We start from the raw sequence: 27,302 nt of genomic DNA, 5'->3' as shown, positions 1-27,302 counted from the left end.
ACAGAAGAGGCAGCCATTTGGCTTGTACTCTGCTTCTTCCTTCTTAGCTTTCCCGTTAATTTTGTTTTTCTTAACTGATCATTTCTTCATTCGGCTCTTACACATTTTTTAGTTCTTATGCAGCTGTCTAAATATCATATTTCATCCACTGATGAGTTTCCTGTTTGGAAGAAAGAAAAGGGGTTGATCTAAGCAGAACACATAGGTCATACTCCAGATTCTTTTGAAGGAGAAGGAAGATACAGAGGAGCTAGAGTTCCAGGAGCAAAACCTGGTATGATGTCTTCAAAGTAATCAGAAACTGCATTTCTCTTCTGATTATAGTGCATGCTCCTTTCAGCTTTTTCTTTCTTTCAAACAAATGTATTTACCATAGTGTATATGTCTGAAGAGCTTCAGAGATGTCCACTTATTTTATTTTTTCAACTGCTGAGTGATGTTTTTAGATTGTGATCTTTGCTCTATACTATGGTTATCCAGAGAGCAGTAAGAATGGCTATCTGGAGATCCTGTAATATGATTCATGATGCAATATGAATTATATGATTCATGCATGAAAGAGATTGTCTTATTATGATATTATTGTTTTAATGCAACAATTAGTTGGGATAAGAATGAGAGTTTAGAGAAAGGTAAACTTCCTGAATCGAAGAACAAAGTACTGCAAAAGCAATATTAATTGTGAAACTCAACAGAGATCCAACTTGAGTGTCATCCTGTAGACCCGTCTGTTTCTTGATTAATGATTTCAAATGTTTATATTAATATCAGTACTTCATAAATGTATTCATCTGGATCAAACAGACTTTTCACTGAAAGCATTTGTGGTAGAGCACTATTAATAAAGCATGTTAAAAGCACCTGACACCAGACTTTCCGGTGTCAAAGGCCAGGATAAAGAGGTGCAGGATCTGTACATGGTAAAATGTGCATAAAGAAGGTACCACATGCATCTATGTAGGGAGGGAATATCACAACTTAGTGTGTGCAACACAGAAGTTATCTCTCCTTGCACTCAGCCCCTGAACTTCTGTGGGTGGTGAAAGTAGACAGCAACAAAACTTAGTCAAATGACTGGTCCATCTTGCTCAATATTGTCTATACTGACTGTTAGTGGCTTGCCCAGATTTTTAAAAATTGCTTTTATTAAGATTTCTTTGGCTAACAAAAATACATGCGGCACCTCTGCTTTCACTTCATAGAGTCCTTTCTACAGATCAGTTATATTCAATGGGAGACACTAATGTTATAGGCCGTATGAAGATGGGAGAGAAGAGAGGCATGGGGGGGGGGAGAAGGGGGGTAGAAAGCTTTCATTATTTGACATAATGTATGTGCGAGGTTTGTGTCACCGTCGTGTGGGCAGGTTTCCCCCCCCCCCCATTCATTTATTAGTTTTTGTTGGCAGTGAGAGAAGTTGTGGGGAGCCCAGAGCATGGTTGCTTGCCTTCAGCTGACTGCAGTGAGTTTTGTTGGCATGGGGGGGGGGAGATTCCCAATATAGAACTCTACTACATCGTCAACCAAGTGCGCCGCATAATCCTATAGGACTAGACAAAACAATGGGTGCACATGGAGACAGACACAATTGAAGACACTCCCATCACTGCTTGGTGTTCTCCCATCCCTACCTGAAAATTCTAAGACTGAACCTGGAACCTTTGCATGCTCTAAGGAACCAAGTCCATGTTATTATGGTGTGTGTGTGTTTCTGCCAACTCAAGTATATGATCATGTTACATTTGGCATGCAACACACTTGTGAGAGGGGAGTCTTGTGTGAAGTTCTGAATATCTCAAACCTGTCTGTTCTCATCTGTGATCAAACGATTGGTTGGAAGTAGGATGTTTAAGGCTTGAAATCCTTCAGTCTTCTTTCATCCCAGATGTAGGGTATATAAAATTGGGCAAGATCATAAAGCAGCTGCTTGCAGGGATAGAATTACAGCAATGTGAGTGTGTAATCAGGAACTGGTGTTTTAACAAGGCAGCAAGAAAGCTTTTGCAGTATCATTTGGAATCCTTTTAAAGCAGCAATTTTAATGGGCTGGCACTGATGAATGAGATCTTTCCTTCCTGCTTTTTTCTCCTTCTCTGTGCTGCCTCCGCCTCTCTCTCTCTTTCGTTACACTCCTCTTCAAAAGCAACATTTGCTGAAAAGCCCTGATCTCACCTTTGTCCTGATCTCTCCTTCAGTCTGTTTTGGCTTCCATCATGTCCACAGCTGAATTCTTAAGGTATGTATATGTGTGAGTCTGTGAATGTGGGAACATAGGAAAGCTGCTTTATACTAAGTTAAACTTATTACTCCATCTAGTTGCATGTCAAGGTCCCCAGGGCCACCCCAGTAACTGGTTTTTGGCATAATTTTGGCCACAGCTTTATTAAAATACAAAAAAATGTGAGTGGTTGCTTAGGCATTGGTTGCGACTATCTGCCTCCCCATGGGGGACAGACTGACATTCTGCACGCCTGTGAAAGTCAGTAAAGGAGAATACACTTGGGGATAGTGACGGAGCAGGGAACCTGCCCTCCCCAAATGCAACCAGGAGCTCACTGCTATGGCGTGAGCCCCCTTGACAGAGTGAACAAGCAATAGTTAGCCCCTGATTCCTTTAATGGAATCCTTTGCAGCAGCAGCATTAGAGGGGCAGGCACAGCCAATCCATGCCCCTCAACCAACCAAACCATAAACCAATGCCTAACCGCAACCTTACAAGTTGTGACGATTTGCTATGCAGTAGGCAAAAACCAAATGGCCCCAGCCAATCAGCCAGATGGACAAAATTCCTACCGGGCCCCTGACCCAAGAGCAGAGGATGGGCAATCCGATGCAGGGGTAAAAAGAGGAAGCCCTAGCCTCGTGCAAGGAGTTTTAGCACTTCTGGCTGTCAATCAACAAATGGCAACATTAACTTCATCCCAACAACAAGGGAAGCCCAATTGCATTAGTGGCCAACGATCAATTAGCCCGCCCCACAACTTTGGAGTGTCCTGGCGGCCCCCACCACAACATGTGCTCTCCATGAAGGAGAACACGCTTTATCCTGCATCACAGGGGATTGGATTACATGGGCCTTGGGATCCATTCCAACTCTACCACTCTATGGTTCTAGTTCAGTGCTGTTAACACTGATTGACAGGAGTTCTCCAGGATTTCTGGCAACAGCCTTTTACAGCTCTGCCTGAAGATGCAACAGATTGAAAAGCTCCATTGTCGTCGCTGATTCAGTGCAGAATCTGACTATTAATGCAACATGCCACTAAGCTTGAAACATCTGCAAGTACAAGCTGCAAATATCTTCTGAGGCTTTGCTATGTTACAACCAAAACAATTTGAAGCGCACACAGGGGATTGCTGATGCATCCCGGGAAAGAAAGTTAACCCTAACCTCGCCTTCTTCTCTTTTTTTTTGAAACACCAGCTAACCTCGCCCCCCCTTTTTTTTTTTGAAACACCAGCTAATAGATTTGCACATTTTATCAATTACCTGCCCCACCCTTGCTGAACCAACATGATAGTCTATCTGATGTTCTCTGCTCAGTGCTGAGTGCTGACATCTGGATCGGCAACTTGTTTTGAAAACGGAGAAGAAATACTGGCTCAGACCTTAGAATTCTAAGAGAGCAAACATCTGTGATTGGAATTAAGGTAGGACATTCTTCCTCTTCTTTGAGGCCACATTACATTCTCCCTTCCTCCACACCCCATCTTAAAGACAAAAGCTTTGGGCTTAACCTCTTCACCTCCATCCAGAATGTAGGGAAATTAGGGTATTTCCAAATGCCTTTGCTCATATCCATCTCTTCCTTTCCAAATTGCCTTCTCTGCTGTCGTCATTTAAACAGTGTGTTCCTCTGATATTTCCCCATGGATCAAAGTCACGGCAGGATGGTGACTGTCACCCTTGCAGTCCCCATGTTTTCCCCAGTGATATTGCTGTGTTTGGGTATTTTTTGAAGGGACATCTTGAGATGGATGGGGCACTCCCATTCCAGTTCAACTTTGTGCAGTTGATTAAGTGCAAAAAAAAGAGCTGGCTTTTGGGTTACAAGTATAGAACTAGGATACTATTAAAGGGAGAAAATTCACTGCTTACAGAGGAAAAAACTGAACTCTACTAGAACCAGAATATTATGAAATGCAAACAAGCAAAAACAACACACACACTTTTTAAGAGGGAGAAAAGAAAACTAAATTTTACTATTTGAAAGGAGACATTGACAGCAAGAGTGAAACTGTCGCCTATCACTGCATGATTTCTGTTTCAGAACCTTCCATTCATTCACCTATCTTGCCTCCTTTACTGCCCTGGCTGGCCACATTCATAGTAGGCCAGCAAGTCCAACAGGGTTAGCTTCATGTCCTCTGCAATCAATGGGGTAGAAAAATGAAACAATGGAAAGTGGTAGGATAACTTTATTGTCTGTATGTGTCCTTCTGAAAATGCAACTTTAACTGGAGAAGGTATAATAAGAAGCATTGTTGGGTTGAAATAAGCGACAGACGAGTAGCAGGTGTCAGCCATGTATTAAGCCATGTATGTGGTCAGCCATGTATTAAGAACAGGTCAGAATTGTTTGTATGAACTAACTATGAACTGAACATCCTAGGAATATTTCAGCTTGGAGCGGTTTGTGCAGAAACATGTGCAGAAACAAATACTTTCCTTCAAAGCATTTCACCCTAAGAGTGGTTTCTCAGACTGAAGCAAGAAAGACTAGACTGAAAAGGTTTGTTCACCTTGTTAGCAAAAGGCTAACGTGACCTTTTCTCGCACTTCTCCCAGCAGGAATCTCTACACCAGACAGAACACAAAAGCCAAAGCTGAACACAATGGCAAGTTTCAGCCCAACGCTCCTGTACCCTTTGGATGCTGGAGAGAAATATTATGCAGCCTTCAACGCAAGTGCTTACCCCAACAGTAGCCACAGTAATGATGACCCAGAATTTATATATAGGACAGTAACAATGTATATAGTGTGTGTATCAATTATTATAGTTTGCATTTTGGGATGCTTGGGGAATGGAACCGTCATCTGGCTGCTTGGATTCCGTATTCAGAGGACCCCCTTCACCACATACATCCTGAACCTCGCCATTGCGGACTTTGGTTTACTCGCTGTTGACTTTATTTTAGAAATACGCTGGCTTCAAAACCGTAAACAGGATGAAGGCATCGTGTTTGAATTATTCGAAGATATTTTCCAATCCATGTACAACACTGGTCAGTTTCTGCTGACAGCCATCAGCATCAACAGGTGTGTTTGTATCCTGTTCCCCCTTTGGTATCGATGCCACCGGCCGCCACATTTGTCTACCATTTTGTGTGCCTTGATATGGATATTTTCTTTCATTTTCCCTGGAATTCACTTCATTCTCTTCCTGACTGCTAAGAAGGAACACAAGTATATAAGGTGCTACCAGTATATTGTGAACGGCTTCATTTGCCTCCCACTCATGACTTTCTCCACTTTGATCCTTTTTATCAAGTTCTGCTTTAAAACACAACGGATAAGGCGGAGAAAGCTGATCACGGTCATCCTGCTTACACTCCTCTTCTTTCTTTCTTTTTCTTTCCCAATGAATGCCTTTTACATAAGCCATTATATTTTTGCGTCGCTAACTTTGCGTCGCATACAATATGGCTACTTGTGTGCCACTTTGAACAGCAGCGTTAACCCTTTGATCTACTTCCTGGTTGGGAGACCAAAGAGAGGCAAACCTAGGAGGAGCATGAAAGTCATACTTCAGAATGTTTTCAAAGAGGAAGAAAGTCATCCAGATGAAGTGGCACCCTCTGCAGAAACTAAGTTATGATGGCTCCAAAAGATTTATCAATCACGCAATCACACATTCTTACCCCCTGTGCTCAAAATTCACCTTCCATTTCATCAAAGAATATGGTATGATTTGCAGTGACCTACACTGAGCTTGCCTCTTCAAGATGGTTCCCACCTGCCTCTGCAGGGGCTATACCATAAAACCAGCTGAGAGAGGAACGAAGAAACGGGGCAGGGGATAGATTTCACCATCTAATAAGTAGCGGTGCACCTCCTTCTTTCACACATCTCCCCCTTTCACACATCTCCCCCTCCTATTCTCCACCCTTTTCTTGTCCCTGCTCTCAACCTCATCCCCATGCATCCTCCTCCCTGCTTTGTTGTAAGCCCCTTAGCACCCCAATTTTCACATTCACCCCTTTCCCCTCCACCGTCTTCCTTCCCCCCCTCTAGTCTCCATTTCACAGAGATCAACCCATTTCTGTGATGAATGCAGAAAGAGGAAATTTGAGAGAATCTGGAGAGAAGAAGAGGAACTCCATCCTGCTCAGAGAGTGCACATTCTGCTCACAGAGTGCACATAGAGGAACATAAATAAGAGGTTGAGGGCCTCTATAGCAGCATCCAGATACAGGATTTAAAAGGAAAGAAGAAACAACAGCCCATAACTGCAATACCTCAAGGACCACCTCTCCCCATATGAACCAACTGGGACCCTGAAATCATAATCAGGTCCTTCTTTGTTTGCGCCCCCTTGAGCAGTCCAGAGAGTGGCAACATGAAAACGAACCGTTTCTGTGATGGCTCCCCACTTGTGGAATCTTCTCCCCAGGAATCATCAGGTCCCCAGAGGGAGAGATCATTCTTCTTTTACCAGACCTTTGACTAGTTAAACAATCTATGGCCTTTAAAATTGTGTATGTAGGGGGGGTATCGTTTTGTGTGTCATTATCTTATATATTTTTTGTGCTTTTATACTTTAAACTACCCTGTGATACTCAGATGAAAGTTGGCAAACAAACAAAGCCTTCCCCTCTTCTTATTGCATGGCCTCCTTTGCAAGGCACACCAGTATCATGTTCAACCTCTTCTTTCCTCCTTTTTTCAACTCTCCCTTGCACACAGACCTGCCCCATTTCCATACACCCTCCCTTGTCCTATTCTGAAGCACCATTTGCATGTGCACGCACTGCTGGTATATAGTAATTTATCTTTAGGATGAATAGACTATGGAGAACAAGTCAGTCACTTAGCTTATTCAGTTAGAGTGTTAAATGGTGTTTGATGGACGTTGTACTTATATAGGTATCTGCTTGCTAATAAAATAGCTATTCAAAATTACTGACTCCACTGTTCTGTTTTTACTTCTGGTGTCTCTTGGGGCGTTTGAGCTCCATTTAGCATGGGAAGCTGGCAGGAAACTTTTTGAGTTGGCAGATAGGCAAGCCTTGAGCTGGACTACCTTCTCCTGCTCTGTGACTTTCAGGCATGTGAGCCGCTGCTGAGCAGCTTGGTCGAAAGGACAATGTGGGACTTAGGCAGCACACATGCCACAGAGCTGACCACTTGGTAGCTGGTTTGTCTTGGGCCTCCTCCGCCCTCCTGTGGGCAGTTGGTTATCAGTTGCCTCCTTTTGTGCCAAGAGTGTTGCAGGTTAGGACTCCACGGTCATCTCTGTTTCAGATTTGACCGAGTGCATCAGCCACCTGCCCTTCCCCATTAGGTCTGCTGGTGGCCATGATATTTTAGACCTACTTTGGCTATAGAGCCCACTGGCAGCCATTTTAGAGCAGGCCTGGCTTCAGCACACTGAGCTTTCCCTCGAACATTTCACTGATGAAAATAGGAACGTTCGATTCAATAATAATAATCAGTGCTTTTTTTCTGGGGGGACGCAGGGGGATGCATACCCCTAAACATTTTGTGAATCTTTGTACTTTTGTCCATTTACTGTATTTATTTTTCTTCATTCGAACTGTAAAATGGTGATTTCCTTGAATCAAAATGAGAGCACCCCTAAACATTTTTTTAAGAAAAAAGCACTAATAATAATAATAATAATGCCCCACAAATCTGACAGTGCAGCTTCCAACATATATAAAACATAATTAATTAATTATTATTTTTTAATACACTGCCCTTCCTATACAGGGCTTCCTCCAGAAGTCTTCTAAAGGTTGTATAGTTACTTATCTCCATGCCTTGGGGATTGCATAACTCCATGCCCTCCAATATTTATCTAATGGAAATAGGGATGTCCTAAGGAAAAGTGGGACATTCTGGGATCAAATCAGAAACTGGGACGTCATCTGTAAACCTAGGATTGTCCCTGGAAAATAGGGACACTTGGAGGGTCTGTCTGAGGGCATTGGCCTGGTGACCATTTTGAACAGCAGCCTTGGTGAAATATTATTCAGGCCATGATAAACCCATGACCTATGGCTGGTTAGGTCTTGTGGACTTTGTACTAGCACCAGACAGTAGCCTTAGCCAGTACCTGGTTTATTCTTAATAGTTGACTTTTGGGTGGTGGTTGGCACAGAACCTACTTTGGCTGGGGTAAGAAGATAGCCTTGCCATTGACCCAGCAGGGGTTTGTTTGCCCTAATAGATATGGGATTTCTTAATCATAGTCAGTTCCCTCACCTACAACTTTTCTGTGCAGGTTTATGTCTAACATTTAATGAAATGGACCTTATCCAACCCAGCCATTTGTCTCTCTGTATATATTTCAGCCTTCGGCCACACTAGAATGTTTACCTTCTAAAAGAGTTAGCTTGGCAATTTGTGGTTAAAATGTTATGGCACATTTCATAGAATCATAGAACTGTAGAGTTGAAAGGAACCCCAAAGGTCATCTGGTCCAGCCCCCTGCAATGCAGGAATCTCAGCTAATGATTGCTGCATCTCAGCATTTCTCAAATCTCAGCATTTGCCCAATATGTCTTCTTGGGGTCTGGCAAAGGGCATGACATAGAAACAGTTCGCTCTAAATCCACTTCCCCCTCCCTTAGGCACATGCAAAAATTGGCTAAAGAAGAAATTGCATGTTTACTGGAGTAAAGTTCACTTGAGCTATTGATCTCGCAGTGTCCAGTACTAAAGTTCATCTGACAGTTGATTGTCTGGAATCCAAATGTCAAATTTCAAATGTCAAATTGTAAGTATAAAGTGCATATATCACCTGAGGTTTTTGTAAGTTATAAAGGAACACACACTCACAGGAGATTCTTGAAGTATCAGTAAGCAAAAGACAATCCGTGGCTAAGTTGGGCACCAACTAATGGATTTGCACTTGTTAACAGGATTTCCGTTATCTGCCCCAAACTTGCTGAACAAACAACTCTTCCATTTGACATTCTCTGCTCAAAATGTGTGCTGACTTCTGGATGAGTATTTTATTTTGAACACAGAGAAGAGATATCAACTGATATCCTAGAGGCATCAGAGAACATCTCAAACCTTGTGAGCAAACATCTGTGGTTGGAATAAGGTAGGAAATGTTTTGTAGAGGTTCTTTTCCTGATGGCACAATTTTCTCATCTCAGAGATCACTTTCCATTCTTTTTCTCCACTCCCCTTCTCAAAGCCAGTATTTCCTCTAAAGCTTTTGGCTTGACCTCTTCATCTTTATCCTAAACAAAATAAATCTACGTGCCCTTACCCAAAATCAAATTAATTATTGTTTTAATTGTTGAGATCTGCAGGTCCAGCTTAAAAGTCTTATCGCCTTACCTGAAACTCTCTTTTCAGGACGCTTTTGCAAATGCTGTCTATTAGAAAGTGTTTGTTGTCATTTGTCCAGCTTTTATTTCCTTTCTAACCTTTCCAAATTAATTCTTCTCCCATCCTTAAAAAAGAAAAAGAAATCCAGAACATTTTGCATTTTTTAAATATATTTTTATTCTGTTCTCATTGCTAAGAATTATTACTATCAGCAGCAGAAGCATTAGAATTTGCTAACAACATACAAACAACACAAAGCAGCCAGCTTGGAAAGTTTAGCCTACTGGGGTTATATAAAGGAAAAGGTAAAGGTACCCCTGCCTGTACAGGCCAGTCGTGACCGACTCTGGGGTTGCGCGCCCATCTCGCTTAAGAGGCCAGGGGCCAGCGCTGTCCGAAGACACTTCAGGGTCATGTACTGGGGTTATATATATTCTTACTAATCAGTGAGCCAGCCAGCCAAAGCTTGTGGGCATATTACCCAGCCTTGAATACTACTTTTCTTTCCCCTACTCTCACTGCTTCTGCTGGCAATCTGGCCCCTTCTTGACATGGTCTCTTTGTTGACTCCAACGAACGTGTTAAAGGTAAAGGGAACCCTGACTGTTAGGTCCAGTTGCAGAAATCTCTGGGGTTGCAGCACTCATCTCACTTTACTGGCTGAGGGAGCCAGTGTACAGCTTCTGGGTCATGTGGCCAGCATGACTAAGCCACTTCTGGCAAACCAGAGTAGCGCACAGGTACCTATTTATCTATTTGCACTTTGATGTGCTTTCAAACTGCTAGGTTGGCAGGAGCAGGGACCGAGCAACAGGAGCTCACCCCTTCGCGGGGATTTGAACCACCGACCTTCTGATCGGCAAGCACTAGGTGCTGTGGTTTCGACCACAGAGCTACCTGCGTCCCAATGAACGTGTTACTTTTTATCAATCCCACTTTTTCCCCATGTCTTCCAGCAGGACTATCCACACCAGACGATACACAAAAGCAAAGGTTGAGCACAATGGCCATCTTCAGCCCAACATCCCTGTCCCCTTTGAATGCTGGAGAGAAATATTATGCAGCCTTCAACACAAGTGCTTACCCCAACAGTAGCCACAGTAATGATGATCCAGAATTTGTATACAAGACAGTAACAATGTATATAGTGTGTGTATCAATAATTATAGTGTGCATTTTGGGATGTTTGGGGAATGGAATTGTCATCTGGCTGCTTGGATTCCGTATTCAGAGGACCCCCTTCACCACGTACATCCTGAACCTCGCCGTTGCAGACTTTGGTTTACTTGCTGTGGACCTTATTCTAGAAATACGCTGGCTTCAGAATCGCAAACAGGATGAAGGCATCGTTTTTGAATTCTTTGAAGATATTTTCCAATTCATGTACAACGCGGGTCAGTTTCTGCTGACGGCCATCAGCATTGACAGGTGTGTGTCTGTACTCTTCCCAGTTTGGTATGGATGCCACCGACCACCACGTTTGTCCATTGTTTTGTGTGCCTTCATATGGGTGCTTTCTTTCTTTCTCCCTGGAACACATTTCATTCTCTATCTGGCTCTTAAAGAGTATCATGGTTCCGTAAGACTCTACCAGTACATTGAGAATGGCTTCTTTTGTCTCCCACTAATAACTGTCTCCACATTGATCTTGTTCATCAAGGTCTGCTTTAAAACACAACAGCAGAAGCGGGGCAAGCTCATTATAGTCATCCTCCTTACTCTTTTCTTCTTTATCTTTCTTTCTTTTCCACTGAATGCCTTTTACATTGGCCATTATGTTTTCCATATTCCAACTTTGCATCGATTGCAATATGGCTACTTGTGCGCCACTCTGAACAGCAGTGTTAACCCTTTGCTCTATTTTGTGTTTGGGAGACGAAAGAGAGGCGGACATGTGAAGGGCATGAAAGCCATACTCCAAAATATTTTCAAGGAAGAAGAAAACCCTACAGAGGAGGTGGAGACCTGTGCTTTAAGTCCCTTGTGATGGCTTTGAAAGAGTACAACTTATAGCTATACCACTCTGGTTACTATAAGTTGTTCTAGCTCCTACCAAGTAAACAAGTGTATATTTGTATTCCACTGCTGAGATTAAGTTTTGATGGCTCCAAAAGATTTATAATCCTAGATTCTTTGAAGCATACCTGTGTAATTTTGGTTTCCATTACCAGTACTTTTCTTGACCTGTATTCAGTGTGGGCTATTGATTCCAGGATGTGTTTAGAATTTCAGCAGGTGGGTGAACTAGATGAACTCGGAAGCTCTTAATTATTCTAAGTCTTGTAGAGTTATGAAGCAAAGCATGCTATACCATCAAAACCATGTCTCTGTTTTACAACCAGTTACCAGAATCATGAATGTACAAAAACCCTTCATCTATATTTGATATACTGTAATCTTGTATGTATAATCACCCCTTGCATTGCTTTGGAAGCCACCGTTTCTAATACAAGTTTGCATCTAGCTGTAACATGTCTACATTTGTTTGCATTGCTGTTGTAAAATGCTGTCATGGACTGGGTAGGGGCAGAGAAGTGGTGGGAGGCACCAGCTGAAAACCCCCAGGGAAGAAGACTCAGAACCAGGGGATTGGTGGTGGGACAACGATGAGTGGTGAGAGGGAGGAGACTGGGAGGAAGAGGAGGAGGAGGAGGTGGTGGTGGTGGTGGTGGTATTGGAAGCTGAAGAAGTAACAGGGTTTAGTGAGCAGGAAGAGGCTGTGACAGAGAGAAGTCCAGAATCTGGGTGGGGGGAAAGGAAGGAGGAGGGAAAGGATTTGGAAAGAGTCTTCTCCCCACCCTACATTCCCACTCTCAGTCTCTCACACACAGAGCTGCAGGGAGAACTGTTCTAAAGCCCAGACAGTAAAACGACTGGCAGGCTAGGAGCATCAATGGTACCCCTTGGAGATTTCACCCAGGGCAAAAGTCTGGTGTAAACCTCCCCCCCCCCACCAGCTATGGCTCTGCATTGGTGGAAGGCAACATCAGAGCACTATTAATCAAACACACTGAGAGCACTTTGCATGAGGCTCCTTGCTTCACCCTGACTAAAAGTAAACACAGAGAACTTCGAGGTGATGTCATGCAATTGCAGCTGGACATATCAGATGCTTTTTCTGCCCCTGACCCCAACTCACATGCAACTGGTGCACACGAGGGGAGCAAGATTTAACCTACCTCTTCCCCAAAGCTTCTTGCCAGCAGCGTTTATTTAGCAATAGCTTTTAGGAGCCGGATAAGGATTGCCTCACCAGCATGCAAAGGCATGGGGATGCCAGGAAAACCTCCCTACTCTCCTTCAGGATGAGGCCTGGGATAAGGGGTATGCACTTCTGCTATGCCAACTAAATATGGTATAAGTAAAGGTAAAGGAAGGGACGCGGGTGGTGCTGTGGGTTAAACCACAGAGCCTAGGACTTGCTGATCAGAAGGTCGGTGGTTTGAATCCCCACGACGGGGTGAGCTCCTGTTGCTCTGTCCCTGCTCCCGCCCACCTAGCAGGTCGAAAGCACATCAAAGTGCAAGTAGATAAATAGGAACTGCTCCAGCGGGAAGGTAAACAGTGTTTCGATGTGCTGCTCTGGTTTGCCAGAAGCGGCTTAGTCATGCTGGCCACATGACCCAGAAGCTGTACACTGGCTCTCTCAGCCAGTAAAGTGAGATGAGCGCCACAACCTTTATTTTTATTTTTTTAAATAATATTTATTAGATTTTCAAATAATACAAAAAACAAAAAATAATAAAAAGAAAAGAGAAAAGAGAAAAAAAAGATTCAACCTTTACAGTCCATATTTTCAGTAACTTTTTTCCAGAACTTCCCCTCGCCTCCCCTTCTTGTATTCCATGTCCAAATATTTGTTCAACAAGTTCTTATCCCTAAGTTTTTAACCTTAATTTGCTGTTATAGTTAATTCAGTTTATATATCAACTTTTAACTTATATACATCAATCATATATGCTTACACACTTTTTCTAAGGTCGACCCAGTTTCCCTTCCACGAATTCCCCATTTTTATACTAATGACAACACAAGAGTAAAAAGAAAAAGAATAATAGAAAGAATCAGACACCCTTCAGATTTCCAAACTCCCACCCTCCCTTCCCTGGTTTCGATCCCCAGGCCATTGCCCATTAGTCCATCTACTATCAGCCTGGCAACCTCACTTCTGAGGCCCTTAACTCTCTCTCAGTCTCTCTCTGCCGGTTTCTTTGGAAGTCCTTTATATTTAACACAAAGTCTCGGAGGGGCACTATCCCTATAATGTCCATGTTCCTTCCAGCCAGACCTCCATGGTTAAAGGTGGAGCTCAAATCTTGTTTCTTAATTCTTTTAAGTCCAAATAACCCAAAGGCTCCAACTTCCACCTTGATCAAATTTATAGTCCATAGATCTTCAGTTCCCCACAAAAGGAGATCTTTCCATTCCTCATTTTTAAATTCAAACCAAATTTCCCTCATCCAGTCCTTATTTTCTTTTATATCCATCTTGACAGGCCTCCGGCTCTCCTTTGCCTTCTGCAGCATTGCAGCCCCTCTTTCCTGCTCCTCCTGTTCAGCGTATATCCCTTTCTCAAATTTCTTTTCTTGTTCAGCTGCCTGGGTTTTGTACATCAAATTCTTTTCCAACTCAGTAGATTCATTTGCTGTTGGCTTCAAAGTTATGGCACTTGTAGACAAAACATGACCTTGCTCTTGCAACTTACACAACTTTCCCAGGAGAAAAGCAACCTCGTCCAGGTCAGCAAGTATTTTCCGACCTATTTCCATTCTTGTAATGTCCCTGAACCCCCTCTAGAGGGATTCTGGTTATTCAATATTCCTTTCACTTCCAACCCAAAAGTCAAGTTAATTTGTTTCAATTCTTCTTTATTTTCAACAACTTATAACTATATTGTATCTAATGTAACCGGCAAGAACATCAGAAACAAAGTTCTCTATTTTTCCCGACTTTGACAGCTAATTTGACAGCTGTCAAAATCTTAGAATCTTAGAATCATAGAATCATAGAATCATAGAATCATAGAGTTGGAAGAGACCACAAGGGCCATCGAGTCCAACCCCCTGCCAAGCAGGAAACACCATCAGAGTACTCCTGACATATGGTCGTCAAGCCTCTGCTTAAAGACCTCCAAGGAAGGAGACTCCACCACACTCCTTGGCAGCAAATTCCACTGTCGAACAGCTCTTACTGTCAGGAAGTTCCTCCTAATGTTTAGGTGGAATCTTTTTTCTTGTAGTTTGGAACCATTGCTCCGTGTCCGCTTCTCTGGAGCAGCAGAAAACAACCTTTCACCCTCCTCTATGTGACATCCTTTTATATATTTGAACATGGCTATCATATCACCCCTTAACCTCCTCTTCTCCAAGCTAAACATGCCCAGCTCCTTTAGCCGTTCCTCATAAGGCATCGTTTCCAGGCCTTTGACCATTTTGGTTGCCCTCCTCTGGACACGTTCCAGTTTGTCAGTGTCCTTCGTGAACTGTGGTGCCCAGAACTGGACACAGTACTCCAGGTGAGGTCTGACCAGAGCAGAATACAGTGGCACTATTACTTCCCTTGATCTAGATGCTATACTCCTATTGATGCAGCCCAGAATTGCATTGGCTTTTTTAGCTGCCGCGTCACACTGTTGGCTCATGTCAAGTTTGTGGTCAACCAAGACTCCTAGATCCTTTTCACATGTACTGCTCTCAAGCCAGGTGTCACCCATCTTGTATTTGTGCCTCTCATTCTATGTCTCCTCAGCAGGCTCCTCTCGCGGATCACTCCTGGTCCCGGGATGGGTGGCACTTTAACTCAAAAAATTAGCTCTTATCCTCCAGCACAATTACTTATGCTATCAATCAGTGGAATTAATAACTTTTATCCAATAAAGAAAAGGCTCTTCTCTCGACCTTAGTTGTCAAATCCTTGCTTTAAATTGTATACAATGGGGGGAGACGGACTTCCTTTTTGCACCTCCCCCGCTCGTGCCGAATCCAAGAAAATTTTTAGTCCAATTTCCAAATTACTCATGAGTTGTTGTTTTTAGATTTTAGTCCAAATTTTCAGAAGAAGAAGTCAGCGCTCTCCGTCGAATGGCATGCGGCTTCGCTTGGCAGGGGAAGCAGAAGACTCACAGCACCGCGCCGCTCCCCATCCCCCGCTCCGCAGCCTTAAAAAAGGCTCCTTCACGGGTCGGGGGGGCGCAAACGGTGCCCGCCGAGTCACCAGGTCCATGGGCTTCCGTGCCCATGCTTTTTGAGGGCCCCCGCCTCACCGGCGCGGCAGGACCTGACCCCTGTCGAGCAGATTCCCTCCGGAGCTCGGAGGGAATCCACCATTCGGCTGTGGCACCAACCCAGAAGTCGAGCGCCACAACCTTTAAAGGTAAAGGACCCCTGGATGGTTAAGTCCAGCTTTCAGGCTGAGGGAGCTGGCATTTATCCACAGATGGCTTTCTGGGTCATGCAGCCAGCAAGACTAAACCACTTCTGGTGCAATGAAACACTGTGATGAAAACCAGAGTGCATGGAAATGCCATTTATATTCCCACTGTAGCTGTACCTATTTATCTGCTTGAACCGGCATGCTTTCAAACTGCTAGGTTGGCAGCAGCTGGGACAGAGCAAAAGGAGCTCATCCTGTCATGGGGATTCAAACCGCTGACCTTCTGATCGGCAAGCCCAAAAGGCTCAGTGGTTTAGACCACAGCGCCACCCATGTCCCTTAAAATATGGTATACATTGTATGGATCACCTTTCAGTTTATCCTTACAACAATTCTGTGAGGTAGGTTAGGGTGAGTGTGTGACTGAATCAAGGGCACTCACTAAGTGCCATTGCTAAATAGTGATCTCAATCCAGCTCTCTCCACTCTGAGTCCAGCACTGGAATGCAAATGTGCAGGCAAGGTCAAGGTTCATGGCTCTCTCAGGCAAAACTTTGAGATGAGTCAAAAGAGTGTTGACAAGACTAGTGATTTTATTTATTTTGCAGAAGGCTGTTTGGGAATGCTTTTGTATATAGTTATTTTTCACATGACATATTGAAACTATCTTCATCGAGCGGAAACACCTGACACGATAGCTCTGACGGCAGATAATGATGCCCTGGTGTTTAACTGCCAAGAACATGTGCCCAGTATGTTATACATATTCATATATATCAGTCTCATGTGCAGTAACACCAAGTTGATACTCCTGTAGCCAAAACTGTACGACCTTTACATAAGAGGCATACTTCAGTAGATTTGGGTAGCTCTGAGAGGGGCATAAAAACCTCTGAACACCCCACTGAAAACTCAGTGGGATGGAATGTTGAATGAGTGAGAGTGAGTTGGAGTGGCATAGAATGGAGTGGCTCTCTCTCCTTCTTTCTTTTTTTCTCTCCCACGAAAAAGCACCAAAAATAACATCTTATGGTATGGCTAAGCCTTACTCAGACTGAGATATTTTTCTCCATGTCCCCCAGGATGGAATGAAGAGTACTTGATATCAATAAATAGAGGCTTTAAAGAACTGGTGCATATGGGATCAGACAGAAGTGTGCCCACACCCCACCAAAAAAGCAGATTGGCCTCCCACACATGTCAAAGTTGTCCCAAGGGGGTTGGAAAATTAAGGCGATTAAGGCCTGCCTTATGGGGGGGAGAGTACTGTTGTGTTCAGAAGCAGTTGTGGTCTTCCTTGAACCATCTGTTTGGCCACTGTGAGACCAGGACAGTTGGCTGCAGGGGCCTCTTATCTGATCTAGCAGGACTCTCCATTTGTTCTTAGTTCTCCACCCCAGTCTACGTTCTTCCCCAGCAGAACCAACCGCAAGCTGATTACTCTCTGAATACACTGGTTAGTCTTTCTGTTAATGGGTCAGGTGACACTCTAATCAGTAAAGATATTTCTCCAGATAAGGTCAAAGAGAAGTGGGACTTGCTTACCACTTGCAAAGCTTCTCTTCTCAAGAGTTCCTGCTTCGGACACTGAACTTTAGAGGGCAAAAATCTCCTCCTGAGTTTGTCAAATGCTATCCTGAGACCCAATGTGGAATACAATCATCTTATCACATGATGGTGGCAAATGGATTACACAGAACTGAAGACACGTAAGAAGGATCCTACACATCTTGTTAAGAGCCAGATGAGGCATCTTAACAATTTCTGCAAATCTTCCGATTACCTGCTTATTCCAGCACCACTTGCTGCTCCCACTCACCATGCCTGAGGGATGCTGATCCAAAGCTTTTAACAGGTACGTGAATAGCTAAATTTGATTTCATTCATTAACAAAGGTAAGAGGGGATCTGTAGCTGAATGGCAATGCTGTGCAGCTTTGGCAGATAGGTGGGACAAGCTAACTCCATGGATTCCTGTGTTACCTGGTAGATGGCTGGTGAAGACGGCAGGAATTTTTGATTTCCACATCCAGTCAGAGCAGAAAGGACTAGGCAGGATAGACTAAAGGGTTGTCTAATACATTCTACATTGTAAAAATCTTGCTGTCTGGCTAAGCTATTGTGGGTCATATTCTGATCTTCATATTTCTTATCAAAATCAATTTGGCTTGAGTTTTATTTATCCATTTCTTAAAAATCACATTTTAATACTAATAAAATTACAGATTCCTTCCCAATTCATTCTGGCTTTTGTTTTGCTAATCACAAGATCTGTTCAACTCCTTCTCCCACTCCTCTTCTCCACCACCCAATTATCCCACCCTCAATGTCTACAAAATGAGAGGTTAGTTTCAAATCTTAAGGCTGAGTCAGAGACCAGAAGTTGAGAAATTTGACTTTCCAAAATGATATGCTTACTGATATTGTGAATGTCGATTGTTTTACTGGTGGGAAAGAGCCATAACCCACCGGAATATTGCATTTCCCCTCTAAGGCTTTGAAACTGATGAGTTTTAACAAACATTCCAATAAACAACATTCCTAAAGTGTTTGTTTGTTAATCAGTTATGAATTCCCACTACAGCATGTCTCTTTTGCTATTGTTTGAGTGTCTCAGTTTAATATGGTTGAGCTTTATAGCCAAAACTGACTCCACATTTGTTTATTTTCTCCTGGTAGTAAGATCTATACAAGAAAAAGTACCCAAAAGTACTCAAAAGTACAGATCCAGCAAGATGACCAATGATGGCCTGGGATCCTGGTCCACTTTGAATGCTTCGTTGGAAGATATTGGAGCAGAAAATGAAACTGACCTCCTAACTCCCCAGGATGGTTTTGATTATGAATTATCAACATATAGTATAGCAGACATTCTTATCCCCATTTTACTTATCTCCATTTTTCTTATTAGCATTTTTGGATTTATTGGGAATGGAACTGTCATCTGGTTCCTTGGCTTTTGCATGAAGAGGAATCCTTTCACCACCTTCATCCTGCATCTGGCTGTGGCTGACCTTAGGGCTCTCATATGCTTATTTGCTTTTTCCATTATATATCTTCTGAGGTCATTTTTATATTTACCTCCCTATATGCATTTGATTGTATTATTGTTTTCCGATCTTTTTATCTTGATGTACAACACTGGTCAATATCTGTTGACAGCCATTAGCATGGACAGGTGTGTTTCTGTCGTTTTCCCCCTTTGGCATCGATGCCACCGACCACCACACTTTTCCACCCTTGTGTGTGCCACAATATGGATCACTTCTTTCCTGCTCACTGCAATCAACTTGATTGTTTCTATTTTTAACATTCTACCGTATACCATTTTCTACCACCTTCTCATGAATGCTATACTTTGCCTCCCACTCATGACTGTTTCCACTCTGGTCCTGTTTATAAAAGTTTGCATTAGATCAAAACAGAGGAAGAAGGGAAAAGCTTTAACAGCCAACCATACTTGCCCTCCTCTTCTTCCTCTTCTTAGCTTTCCCACTTACTTGCATTGTATTAATCAGTTTTTTCACTCCATTTATAGCCTATTTTGTGGAATCTGTTGGGTTATTATGCACCTGCCTGAATAGCAGTATTAATCCACTGATTTATTTCCTGATTGGGAGAAAGAAGAAGGCTCGTTCCAGGGAAAGCATGAAGGTCATACTCCAGAGACTCTTCAAAGAGGAGGAAAACTGCAGAGAGAAACGAGAAGTTTCAGTTCAAACCTGGATGTGAAGAAAGACTTCAAAATAGCTCAGAAAGATTCATTTTCCATCTCTTGGTATATTTCTTGGTACTTGCTTTCCTCTGTGCTCACTATTTTATTATTTTGGATTCATTTACTCTGTTAATTTTTGTCCTCATTTCAGGAGTATCGTTAAAAGCCCCTTGGATTGCCCAATTGGCAGGATAAATGTTTTACATGTTTTAGAAAATTAAATAAAAATAAATGCCGCTTTAACAGTGTGAGTTGAGTGGGATGACTTGCTAAATGGTATAGAAAACAGATTCATTGCCAAAGGGAACGAAGTAAAGCAATCTTCACATGTAGAGCTCGAATTTTTGAAGAAAACAGAAGAAAATATTTTCCCCACATGATAGAACATTCTACCAGTACAATCCCTATTTTCTGTGCTATTTTTCTAGAAAAAGAACTGCAGAAACTCACCATGAAGACCTCCCTTGTTCTCTTATAACAGCCATGGCACCCACCTGAGGGGGGTGGGAATTGAGCTCTGGTGAGTTGTGGCTGAAAAAAAGCCATGCTTATATGGATGTGGTGATATAGAAATTATAACTATGTGCATATAGAAATCCACAAAATTCTGCCTTCTACACCTTTATAGTGCAATGGGACAATTAGCAGAAGTGATTCATGACATCAATGTTTCTCCAACTTTCCAATATTTTATTGAGAAAAACACCAATGCATACAGGGAGGAGATGGTTCCATATCACGGCAAAATGCACTTTCCACTCAATGCTAGCCATCAAGCCTATATCTTGATGCATACACTGGACTCCTTTGCATGGTGAAGAACTGAATTCACCATGGATAAAGACTCACCTTGACACACCATTCTTGTCAACACTTATTAAGAAGGATTGGGATGGGGCATGAGAATAAAGCAGTCAGGTGAAACCATGCAGTCCACTCTGCACTGCAAAGCAAAGAGTCACCTCTGAGCAGGGGAGAAGATGACCGGGCTCCTCTTAAGCTCCTTAGCTTTTCACTGGCATTACCTAAGTGTCCCACCACAATGTGCAAAGGCTCTAATGCAATTAAGAGGAAGCAAGCTGCTCACATAAAAAGCTAACCAAAAATCAGCCTGACCAAGTAACACTCATCCTCAAAATGACACAAATCACCTAATAGGTGGCAGGGAAAGATTACTGCCTTCCAACCCAGCTCCTACAATCTGTGTGTGTGTGTGTGTGAGTATGTGCGCGTGCGTGCGCAGGATTAACAAAAGTACCGTAAATCTTATTATTCAAAAGAGAGGAATTAACTTGCTGTTGGACTGATGCAGAAGGATTGAACCCAAGGATTGAGAATTGGATATGGTGTGAGTCCCAGAACTTTAATTACCCCCATAATGTTTTGTAATTCTTTTACATATCATTATTGCATAAATAGTTATTTTCCCCATAATATAACTTTTGGATTTGATGCTTTCGTAACTGTCTCCTCTCACAGGAAACACCCAACTATCTTCTGCAGAAGTTCAAGCAAGATAGCTCTGCTGGCAGATAACAAGGTCCTGGCATTTAACTGTCAAGGACATGTGCCCAGTAGACCATTCTCATACAGTGTCTTCTATATCACATATTGCAGTCTCATATGTAGTAATATCAGGTTGATACTTTCCATGTTTGGGCTCCTGTATCGGCAGGAGGGACAAAGAGAAGTTGGACTTGCTTACCGCTTGCAAGCTCTCTCTTCTCTAGAGTTCCTGCTTGGGAAAGTGAACTTTAGAAGGCAGTGTCCTCCTGAGTTTGTCAAATGCTATCCTGAGACCCAATGTGGAATACAATCATCTTATCACACGATGCTGGCAAATGGATTACACAGAACTGAAGACACATGGGCAGAATCCTACACATCTTGCTAAGAACCAGATGAGGCATCCTAACAATTTCTGCAAATCTTCTGATTACCTGCTTATTCCAGCACCACTTGCTGCTCCCACTCACCATACCGGAGGGATGCTGATCCAAAGTTTTTGAGAGCAATGAAAATTGCTAATTTTGATGTCATTCATTAGCAAAGGTAAGAGGGGATCTGAGGCTGAATGACAATGTTGTGCACCTTTGGCTGATAGGTGGGACAAGCTAACTCCCTGGAGTGTTCTGTTAGAAGGATATCAGGTGGATGGCTGGTGAAGACGGCAGGAATTTTTGGTTCCCACATCCAGTCAGAGCAGAAAGTACTAGGCAGGATGTACTAAAGTTTTGTCTAATTCATTACACCTTGTAAAAATCTTGCTCTCTGGCTAATCTATTGTGGGTCTTTTTCTGATTTTTCTTATCAGTCTCAATTTGACTTGAGTTTTATTTTATCCACTTTTGTTAAAAATCACATTTTAATAATTATCAAAAACAGATGCCTTCCCAATTCATTCTGGCTTTTGTTTCCCTAAACACAAGAGCTGTTCAACTCCTTCTCCCACTCCTCTTCTCTACCACCCAACTGCCCCACCCTCAATGTCTACGACACAAGAGGTTAGTTTCCGATTTTAAGGCTGAGTCAGAGACCAGAATATAAGAATTTTAGTTCAGAAATGATATGCTTACTGATGCTGTGCCTGCAGATTTTTTTACTTGCAGGAAAAATCCATAACCAATTGGCGAACTGCATCCCGCCGCAAGCCTTTGAAGCTGATAAGTTTTGACAAACATTCCAATGAACAATATTCCTCACGTTTGTTTGTTTATTTATCAGTCATGAATTCTCAGGTTCTCAGGGCTCCTCCATACCTCATTTGGCCTTCTTCTCGTCGGCATGTGTCCTTTTTATGTTAGGATATGTTATATTAGAAAATGTTGGTCAAAGAGGGTCAAAAAGAGAGGAGTGAAAAATGTAAGGAATGTATGTGAAGTATGTTAATGTATCTGGGGTTGAACAGAAGTGTTCCCATGTCCCAGTAAAAAAGCAGGGTGGTCTCCCACCAATGTCAAAGTTGCCCCTAGTGGGGTTGGGAAATTAAAGAGCTGGTTGACCAGCAGAAAAAAAATCAGGAGAGGAGACTATTGTTGTGTTCAGAAGCTGTTTGTAGGCTTCCCTTAAGCATCTGTTTGGCCCCTGTAAGACCAGGACAGTGGATTTGACTTGAGTTTTATTTCATCTGGTTTTATAAAAATCACATTTTAATAATAAAAAACTTTACACATGCCTTCCCAATCCATCATTTGTTTATGTTTTTATGATATATGCGGGAAGCTGTCCACTGTGGCCTGGGAACCCAGTCAGATGGGTGGTGTACTAATAATCACAATGGCTTTTGTTTTCCTGATCAGAGCTGCTCAACTCCTTTTCCTATTTCTCTTCTTCACTCCAGATTTGAAGCATTGAGCCCATCCAGCTATCCCACTCTCAGTGTTTTGGACTCAATATGTTAGTTTGAGGTGTCAAGTCTGACTCAGAGAGCAGAAGAGGGGAATTTTAGTTCAAAAATGATATGCTTACTGATGCTATGCCTGCAGATATTTTATTGAAGGAAAAATCCATAACCCATTGGCAAACTGCATTTCCCCCCTAAACCTTTGCTTATCAGTCATGAATTCCCACTATAGCATGTCTCTTTTATTATTGTATGTGTGGCAAGGATTGCAGCACCTAACCAACTATAAAGGCAATATGACAAACATGGTCACGGCCAATGATGTGTTGGCAGAGGAGCTGAACATCTGCTTCACCCGCTATGAGGCAAAAAGAGCAGATATCTTAGCCAGTCTGCCAGTCTACAAACTCACAGCCACCTGTTTTATATGACCATCAAGTGAAAGCTGCATTGCGGGCGGTCAATCCCTGCAAAGCTGCTGTCCCAAATGGGGTGCTGGGAATAGTGGTAAAAAATTGCACCGATCAATTAGCAGGGGTCTTGACGAGGATTTTTTACATCTCTCTGCAAACCGCTTGTGTTCCATCATGTTTGAAAGCAGCCACAATTATCACAGTCCCAAAGAAAACAGCATTTAGCTGCCTAAATGACTATAGATCCATTGCATTAACATCTGTAGTGATGAAATGTTTCGAGAGACACGTGAGAACATGTTTTCCACTGGGCTTTGATAAACACCAGTTCGCCTACAGGAAAAATAGGTCAACAGATGATGCCATTGCTTCAGCTTTTCACCTTGCAGCAAGTCATCTGGAGAAACCAGGAAATTATGTCAGAATGCTGTTTATTGATGATAGCTCGGCTTTCAATACCATCCTTCCGGACATTCTCTTCGGAATGTTAAGGGACCTGGACCTTTCTTCTAATATCTGTGATTGGATTAAAGACTTTCTGAGAGATCAGACACAAAGAGTAAGGATTGGACCTGTTACATCTACCTCCCTGAAGCTCTGCACTGGCACTCCACAGGGATGTATGCTAAGTCCATACCTGTATTTGTTGTATACATATGATCACATTTCATCTGACCCATCTACTACAATTATTAAGTTTGCTGATGACACCACCATTAAAATGGGTTTAATTATAGGCGGAGATGAATCTGTGTACAGGGGGGAGGTTCAAAAGGTATCCACATGGTGCTCAGAGAACAATATGCAGCTAGACATTGGCAAGACAAAGGAGATGGTGTTGGACTTTCGGAGGAAGAGAGGGGAGATAGCCCCATTGTATATCATGGGGGGCTGTGTGGAGAGAGTCTCTTCCTTTAAATACCTGGGAGTCCATCTTAGTGAAGACCTAACTTGGAAGGTCATACAGCACAGGTGGTTAGGAAGGCCCAACAGAGACTTCATTTCCTTAGGATCTTGTGAAAGAACAAGGTTGGACAGCAACTCATGATTTCCTTCTATCAGTCTCATACTGTATCATGGTGTGGTACGCTGGTTTGACAGCCATGGACAGAGAGTGCCTACGGAGGGTGGTTAAGACAACACACGATATCGTGGGCTGTCCCCTGAGTCCGCTAGATGTCATTGTGGGAGACCGTTGTCTCAGAAGGGTGAGGAACATTCTAAGGGATGACTCACACCCTGGCAAGCACATGATAAGCAGCACCATCAGGTTAAAGAACAATTTCTACCCGTGGGCTGTGAGGCTGCTGAATGGTAGACAGCCACATTGCAGCTGACGTTTGGGGTTGGTGGTCGTACGACAGCGCACAGAGTGTAACCAGGACTGAGAGATTGTGGGGAGGGGGGGGCTCATTTAATCTCACTGTAAACAAGTGGTACAGTGACAATAAAGTATTTCTATTTCTAATATGAGTGTCTCACTTTCATATGGTTCAGCTGTGTAGCCAAAACAGACTCCACATTTGTTTCTTTTCTCCTGGTAGGAAGAGCCATGGAAGGAGTAGCTCAGAAGTAGAGATCCTGCAAGATGAGCAATGATGGCCTGGGATCCAGGTCCCCTTGGAATGCTTCATGGGAAGACATTGGAGCAGAAAATGGAACTGACATCCTAACCGCCCAGGACGATTTTGATCATGAATTATCAACATATCATATAGCAGACATTATTTTCCTTGTCTTAATTTCAGTTACTAGCATTTTTGGAATCATTGGGAATGGAACTGTCATCTGGTTTCTTGGTTTTTGCATGAAGAGGAATCCTTTCACCACTTTCATACTACATCTGGCTGTTGCTGACCTTGGGGCTCTCATGAGCTTATCTTCTCATTCGATTATGAGAATTTTGAGTTTATTTTCATTCTTATCTTTGTATAGTAACTTTTTCCCAGTATTCGAGTATTTGCTGTTGTTCATGTACAACACTGGTCAATATCTGTTGACAGCCATTAGCATTGACAGGTGTGTTTCTGCTGTCTTCCCACTTTGGCATCGATGCCACCGACCACCACACTTTTCCACCCTTGTGTGTTCCACAATATGGATCACTTCTTTCCCTCTCACTCTAATTGGCATGATTTTTTATCTTTTTGGAGATACAATGGATCCCCTTTTCTATCTGCTTCTGATGAATGCTATACTTTGCCTTCCACTCATGACTGTTTCCACTCTGGTCCTGTTTATAAAAGTTTACTTCAGATCACAACTGAGGAAGAAGGGAAAAGCTTTAACAGCCATCCTGCTTGCCCTCCTCTTCTTCCTCTTCTTAGCTTTCCCATTAACTTGCATTTTATTAATCAAATTTTTCACACCACATATAGACTATAATGTTGAAATTTTTGCAATACCAGTTGGGTTATTATGCAGCTGCCTGAATAGCAGTATAAACCCTCTGATTTATTTCCTGATTGGGAGAAACAAGAGGGCTCAATCTAGGGAGAGCATGAAAGTCATACTCCAGAGACTTTTCCAAGAGGAGGAAAACTGCAGAGAGAAACAAGAAGTTCCAGTTCCAACCTGGATGTGAAGAGTTCAAAATAGCTCAGAAAGTGTCATATTCTATCTCTTGGTATATTTCTTGGTACTTGTTTTCCTCTGTACTCACTATTTTACTATTTTGGTTTCATTTACTCTGTTAATTTTTTCCCTTGTCTTAACAGTATCATTAAAAGCCCCTTGGATTGCCCATTTGGAAGGATTAATGCTTTGTATGTTTTAGAAAATTAAATAAAATGAAAGGCCACTTCAACAGACTTTGAGTTAAGAGGGATGACTTGCTAAATAATATAGAAAACAGATTCATTGCCAAAGGGAATGAAGTAAAGAAATCTTCACATGTAGAGCTCGATTGTTTGAAGAAAACAGAAGAAAATATTTCTGCCAGATTTTTTAAAAAAGTGCATGATAGAACATTCCACCAGTACAATCCCTATTTTCTGTGCTATTTTTCTAGAAAAAGAGGTGCAGAAACTGACTATAAAGGCCTCCCTTGTTCTTTTACAATTGCAACAGCACGCACCTGAGAGGTGCTGGAACTCAGTTCCAGTTAGTTACGGCTAAAAAAGAGCACTGCTTATTATATGGATGTAGTGATATAGAAATTATAATTGCGTATCGAGGCCCCTAGACCCACCCCTAAAATAAATACACATGGACACTTATATTAGTTTAACATTTTGGGCAAATTTCGGCCATAACTTTATTGAAATACAATCACGTGAGCGGTATTGGCTTAGGCATTGACTCCCCACTATAACTGACTCCACCTCTCAGGGTGATTGTCCTATGTGGTAAACCAAATGAGGGAGCAAGCTTGATGAGAACCAACCTAAGCTCACCCCGGGGTTCCTGTGGTCCTGGCATGGCCGTAGCCCCTCAAGCGGACTTCGGACGAGATCCAGGACCCCCAGATTCCTTTAACGGAATACTCCAGTTCCTGGAGGGGCAGGTGATGGCCACACCCCCGCTCCCCACAATCCAACTGAGCTAATGCCTAACCGCCACCTTACAAGATGTGATGATTTGCTATGGGGTAGGCAAAAATCAAATGGCTAAAGCCAATGTGCCAAATGGAAAAAAATTCCTACCCAGCCACTATTCCAAAACAGGCAACCCAAACCAAAGTAAGGCCAAATGACTATACCTGAACTTGGGAGGGTGGGTGGTTGTTCAGCCGTGCAAATGCAAGTGTCCCACTTGCATCACACTGCTGTTTTTAAAGCACCTGGGATCACACAACCTCCTGGCTATTGGCTAAAGCCACCTGGCATGATCCCAGGGGAATGACCAGGACTTACTGCTCCCCCCCCATTTTAACCCTGTCAGGTGAGCTCTTGGAACCCAAGTGCAACCAGTACTCTGTTATGAGGATCCCATCTATGTGCATATAGAAAT

The 27,302-nt window shown here is 42.7% G+C and overlaps 4 protein-coding genes across 8 annotated transcripts in view; all 4 read left to right on the top strand.

Annotated features, from left to right (window-relative positions):
* Positions 1-248: 248 nt before the first annotated feature.
* LOC309348856 (mas-related G-protein coupled receptor member H-like) lies at positions 249-11,979 on the top strand. Of its 2 annotated transcripts, XM_081874637.1 has the most exons (3): positions 249-274; positions 9,089-9,276; positions 10,466-11,979. In XM_081874637.1, exon 3 carries the CDS (start codon positions 10,513-10,515, stop codon positions 11,494-11,496), a length of 984 nt encoding a protein of 327 aa, XP_081730763.1. In that variant the 5' UTR covers positions 249-274; positions 9,089-9,276; positions 10,466-10,512; the 3' UTR covers positions 11,497-11,979. The 2 variants fall into 2 exon arrangements, with proteins under 2 accessions (XP_081730763.1, XP_081730764.1); XM_081874638.1 differs by lacking the exon at positions 249-274 and having other exon boundaries at positions 9,013-9,276; positions 10,469-11,979.
* Positions 3,490-6,252, top strand: LOC309348857 (mas-related G-protein coupled receptor member H-like). Of its 2 annotated transcripts, none has more exons than XM_081874640.1 (2): positions 3,490-3,651; positions 4,793-6,252. In XM_081874640.1, the coding sequence occupies exon 2, from the start codon at positions 4,837-4,839 to the stop codon at positions 5,818-5,820; it is 984 nt and encodes a 327-aa protein (XP_081730766.1). In that variant the 5' UTR covers positions 3,490-3,651; positions 4,793-4,836; the 3' UTR covers positions 5,821-6,252. The 2 variants fall into 2 exon arrangements, with proteins under 2 accessions (XP_081730766.1, XP_081730765.1); XM_081874639.1 differs by having other exon boundaries at positions 4,790-6,252.
* Positions 11,980-17,357: 5,378 nt separating the features above from the next.
* LOC309348848 (mas-related G-protein coupled receptor member H-like) lies at positions 17,358-26,089 on the top strand. Of its 2 annotated transcripts, XM_081874628.1 has the most exons (3): positions 17,358-17,736; positions 18,560-18,739; positions 25,070-26,089. In XM_081874628.1, the coding sequence occupies exons 2-3, from the start codon at positions 18,616-18,618 to the stop codon at positions 25,933-25,935; spliced, it is 990 nt and encodes a 329-aa protein (XP_081730754.1). In that variant the 5' UTR covers positions 17,358-17,736; positions 18,560-18,615; the 3' UTR covers positions 25,936-26,089. The 2 variants fall into 2 exon arrangements, with proteins under 2 accessions (XP_081730754.1, XP_081730753.1); XM_081874627.1 differs by lacking the exon at positions 18,560-18,739 and having other exon boundaries at positions 17,372-17,740; positions 24,896-26,089.
* The window catches only part of LOC309348823 (proto-oncogene Mas-like), a 36,619-nt gene continuing 29,293 nt past the window's right edge, over positions 19,977-27,302 (top strand). For both annotated transcript variants that reach the window (XM_081874591.1, XM_081874592.1), the window contains exon 1: positions 19,977-20,115. The gene's annotated coding sequence lies outside the window, so the exon portion shown is untranslated. The remainder of the gene's footprint in view (positions 20,116-27,302) is intronic.

The sequence above is a fragment of the Podarcis erhardii genome, assembly GCF_964252035.2.
Source record: "Podarcis erhardii genome assembly, chromosome: 8".
Taxonomy (NCBI): Eukaryota; Metazoa; Chordata; class Lepidosauria; order Squamata; family Lacertidae; genus Podarcis; species Podarcis erhardii.
This window is presented reverse-complemented; position numbering and strand designations above follow the sequence as displayed.

Coding starts and splice junctions, on each gene's coding strand:
- LOC309348856 (XM_081874637.1), top strand. CDS start 10,513: ATGGCCATCTTCAGCCCAACATCCCTGTCCCCTTTGAATGCTGGAGAG.
- LOC309348848 (XM_081874627.1), top strand. CDS start 24,940: ATGAGCAATGATGGCCTGGGATCCAGGTCCCCTTGGAATGCTTCATGG.
- LOC309348857 (XM_081874640.1), top strand. CDS start 4,837: ATGGCAAGTTTCAGCCCAACGCTCCTGTACCCTTTGGATGCTGGAGAG.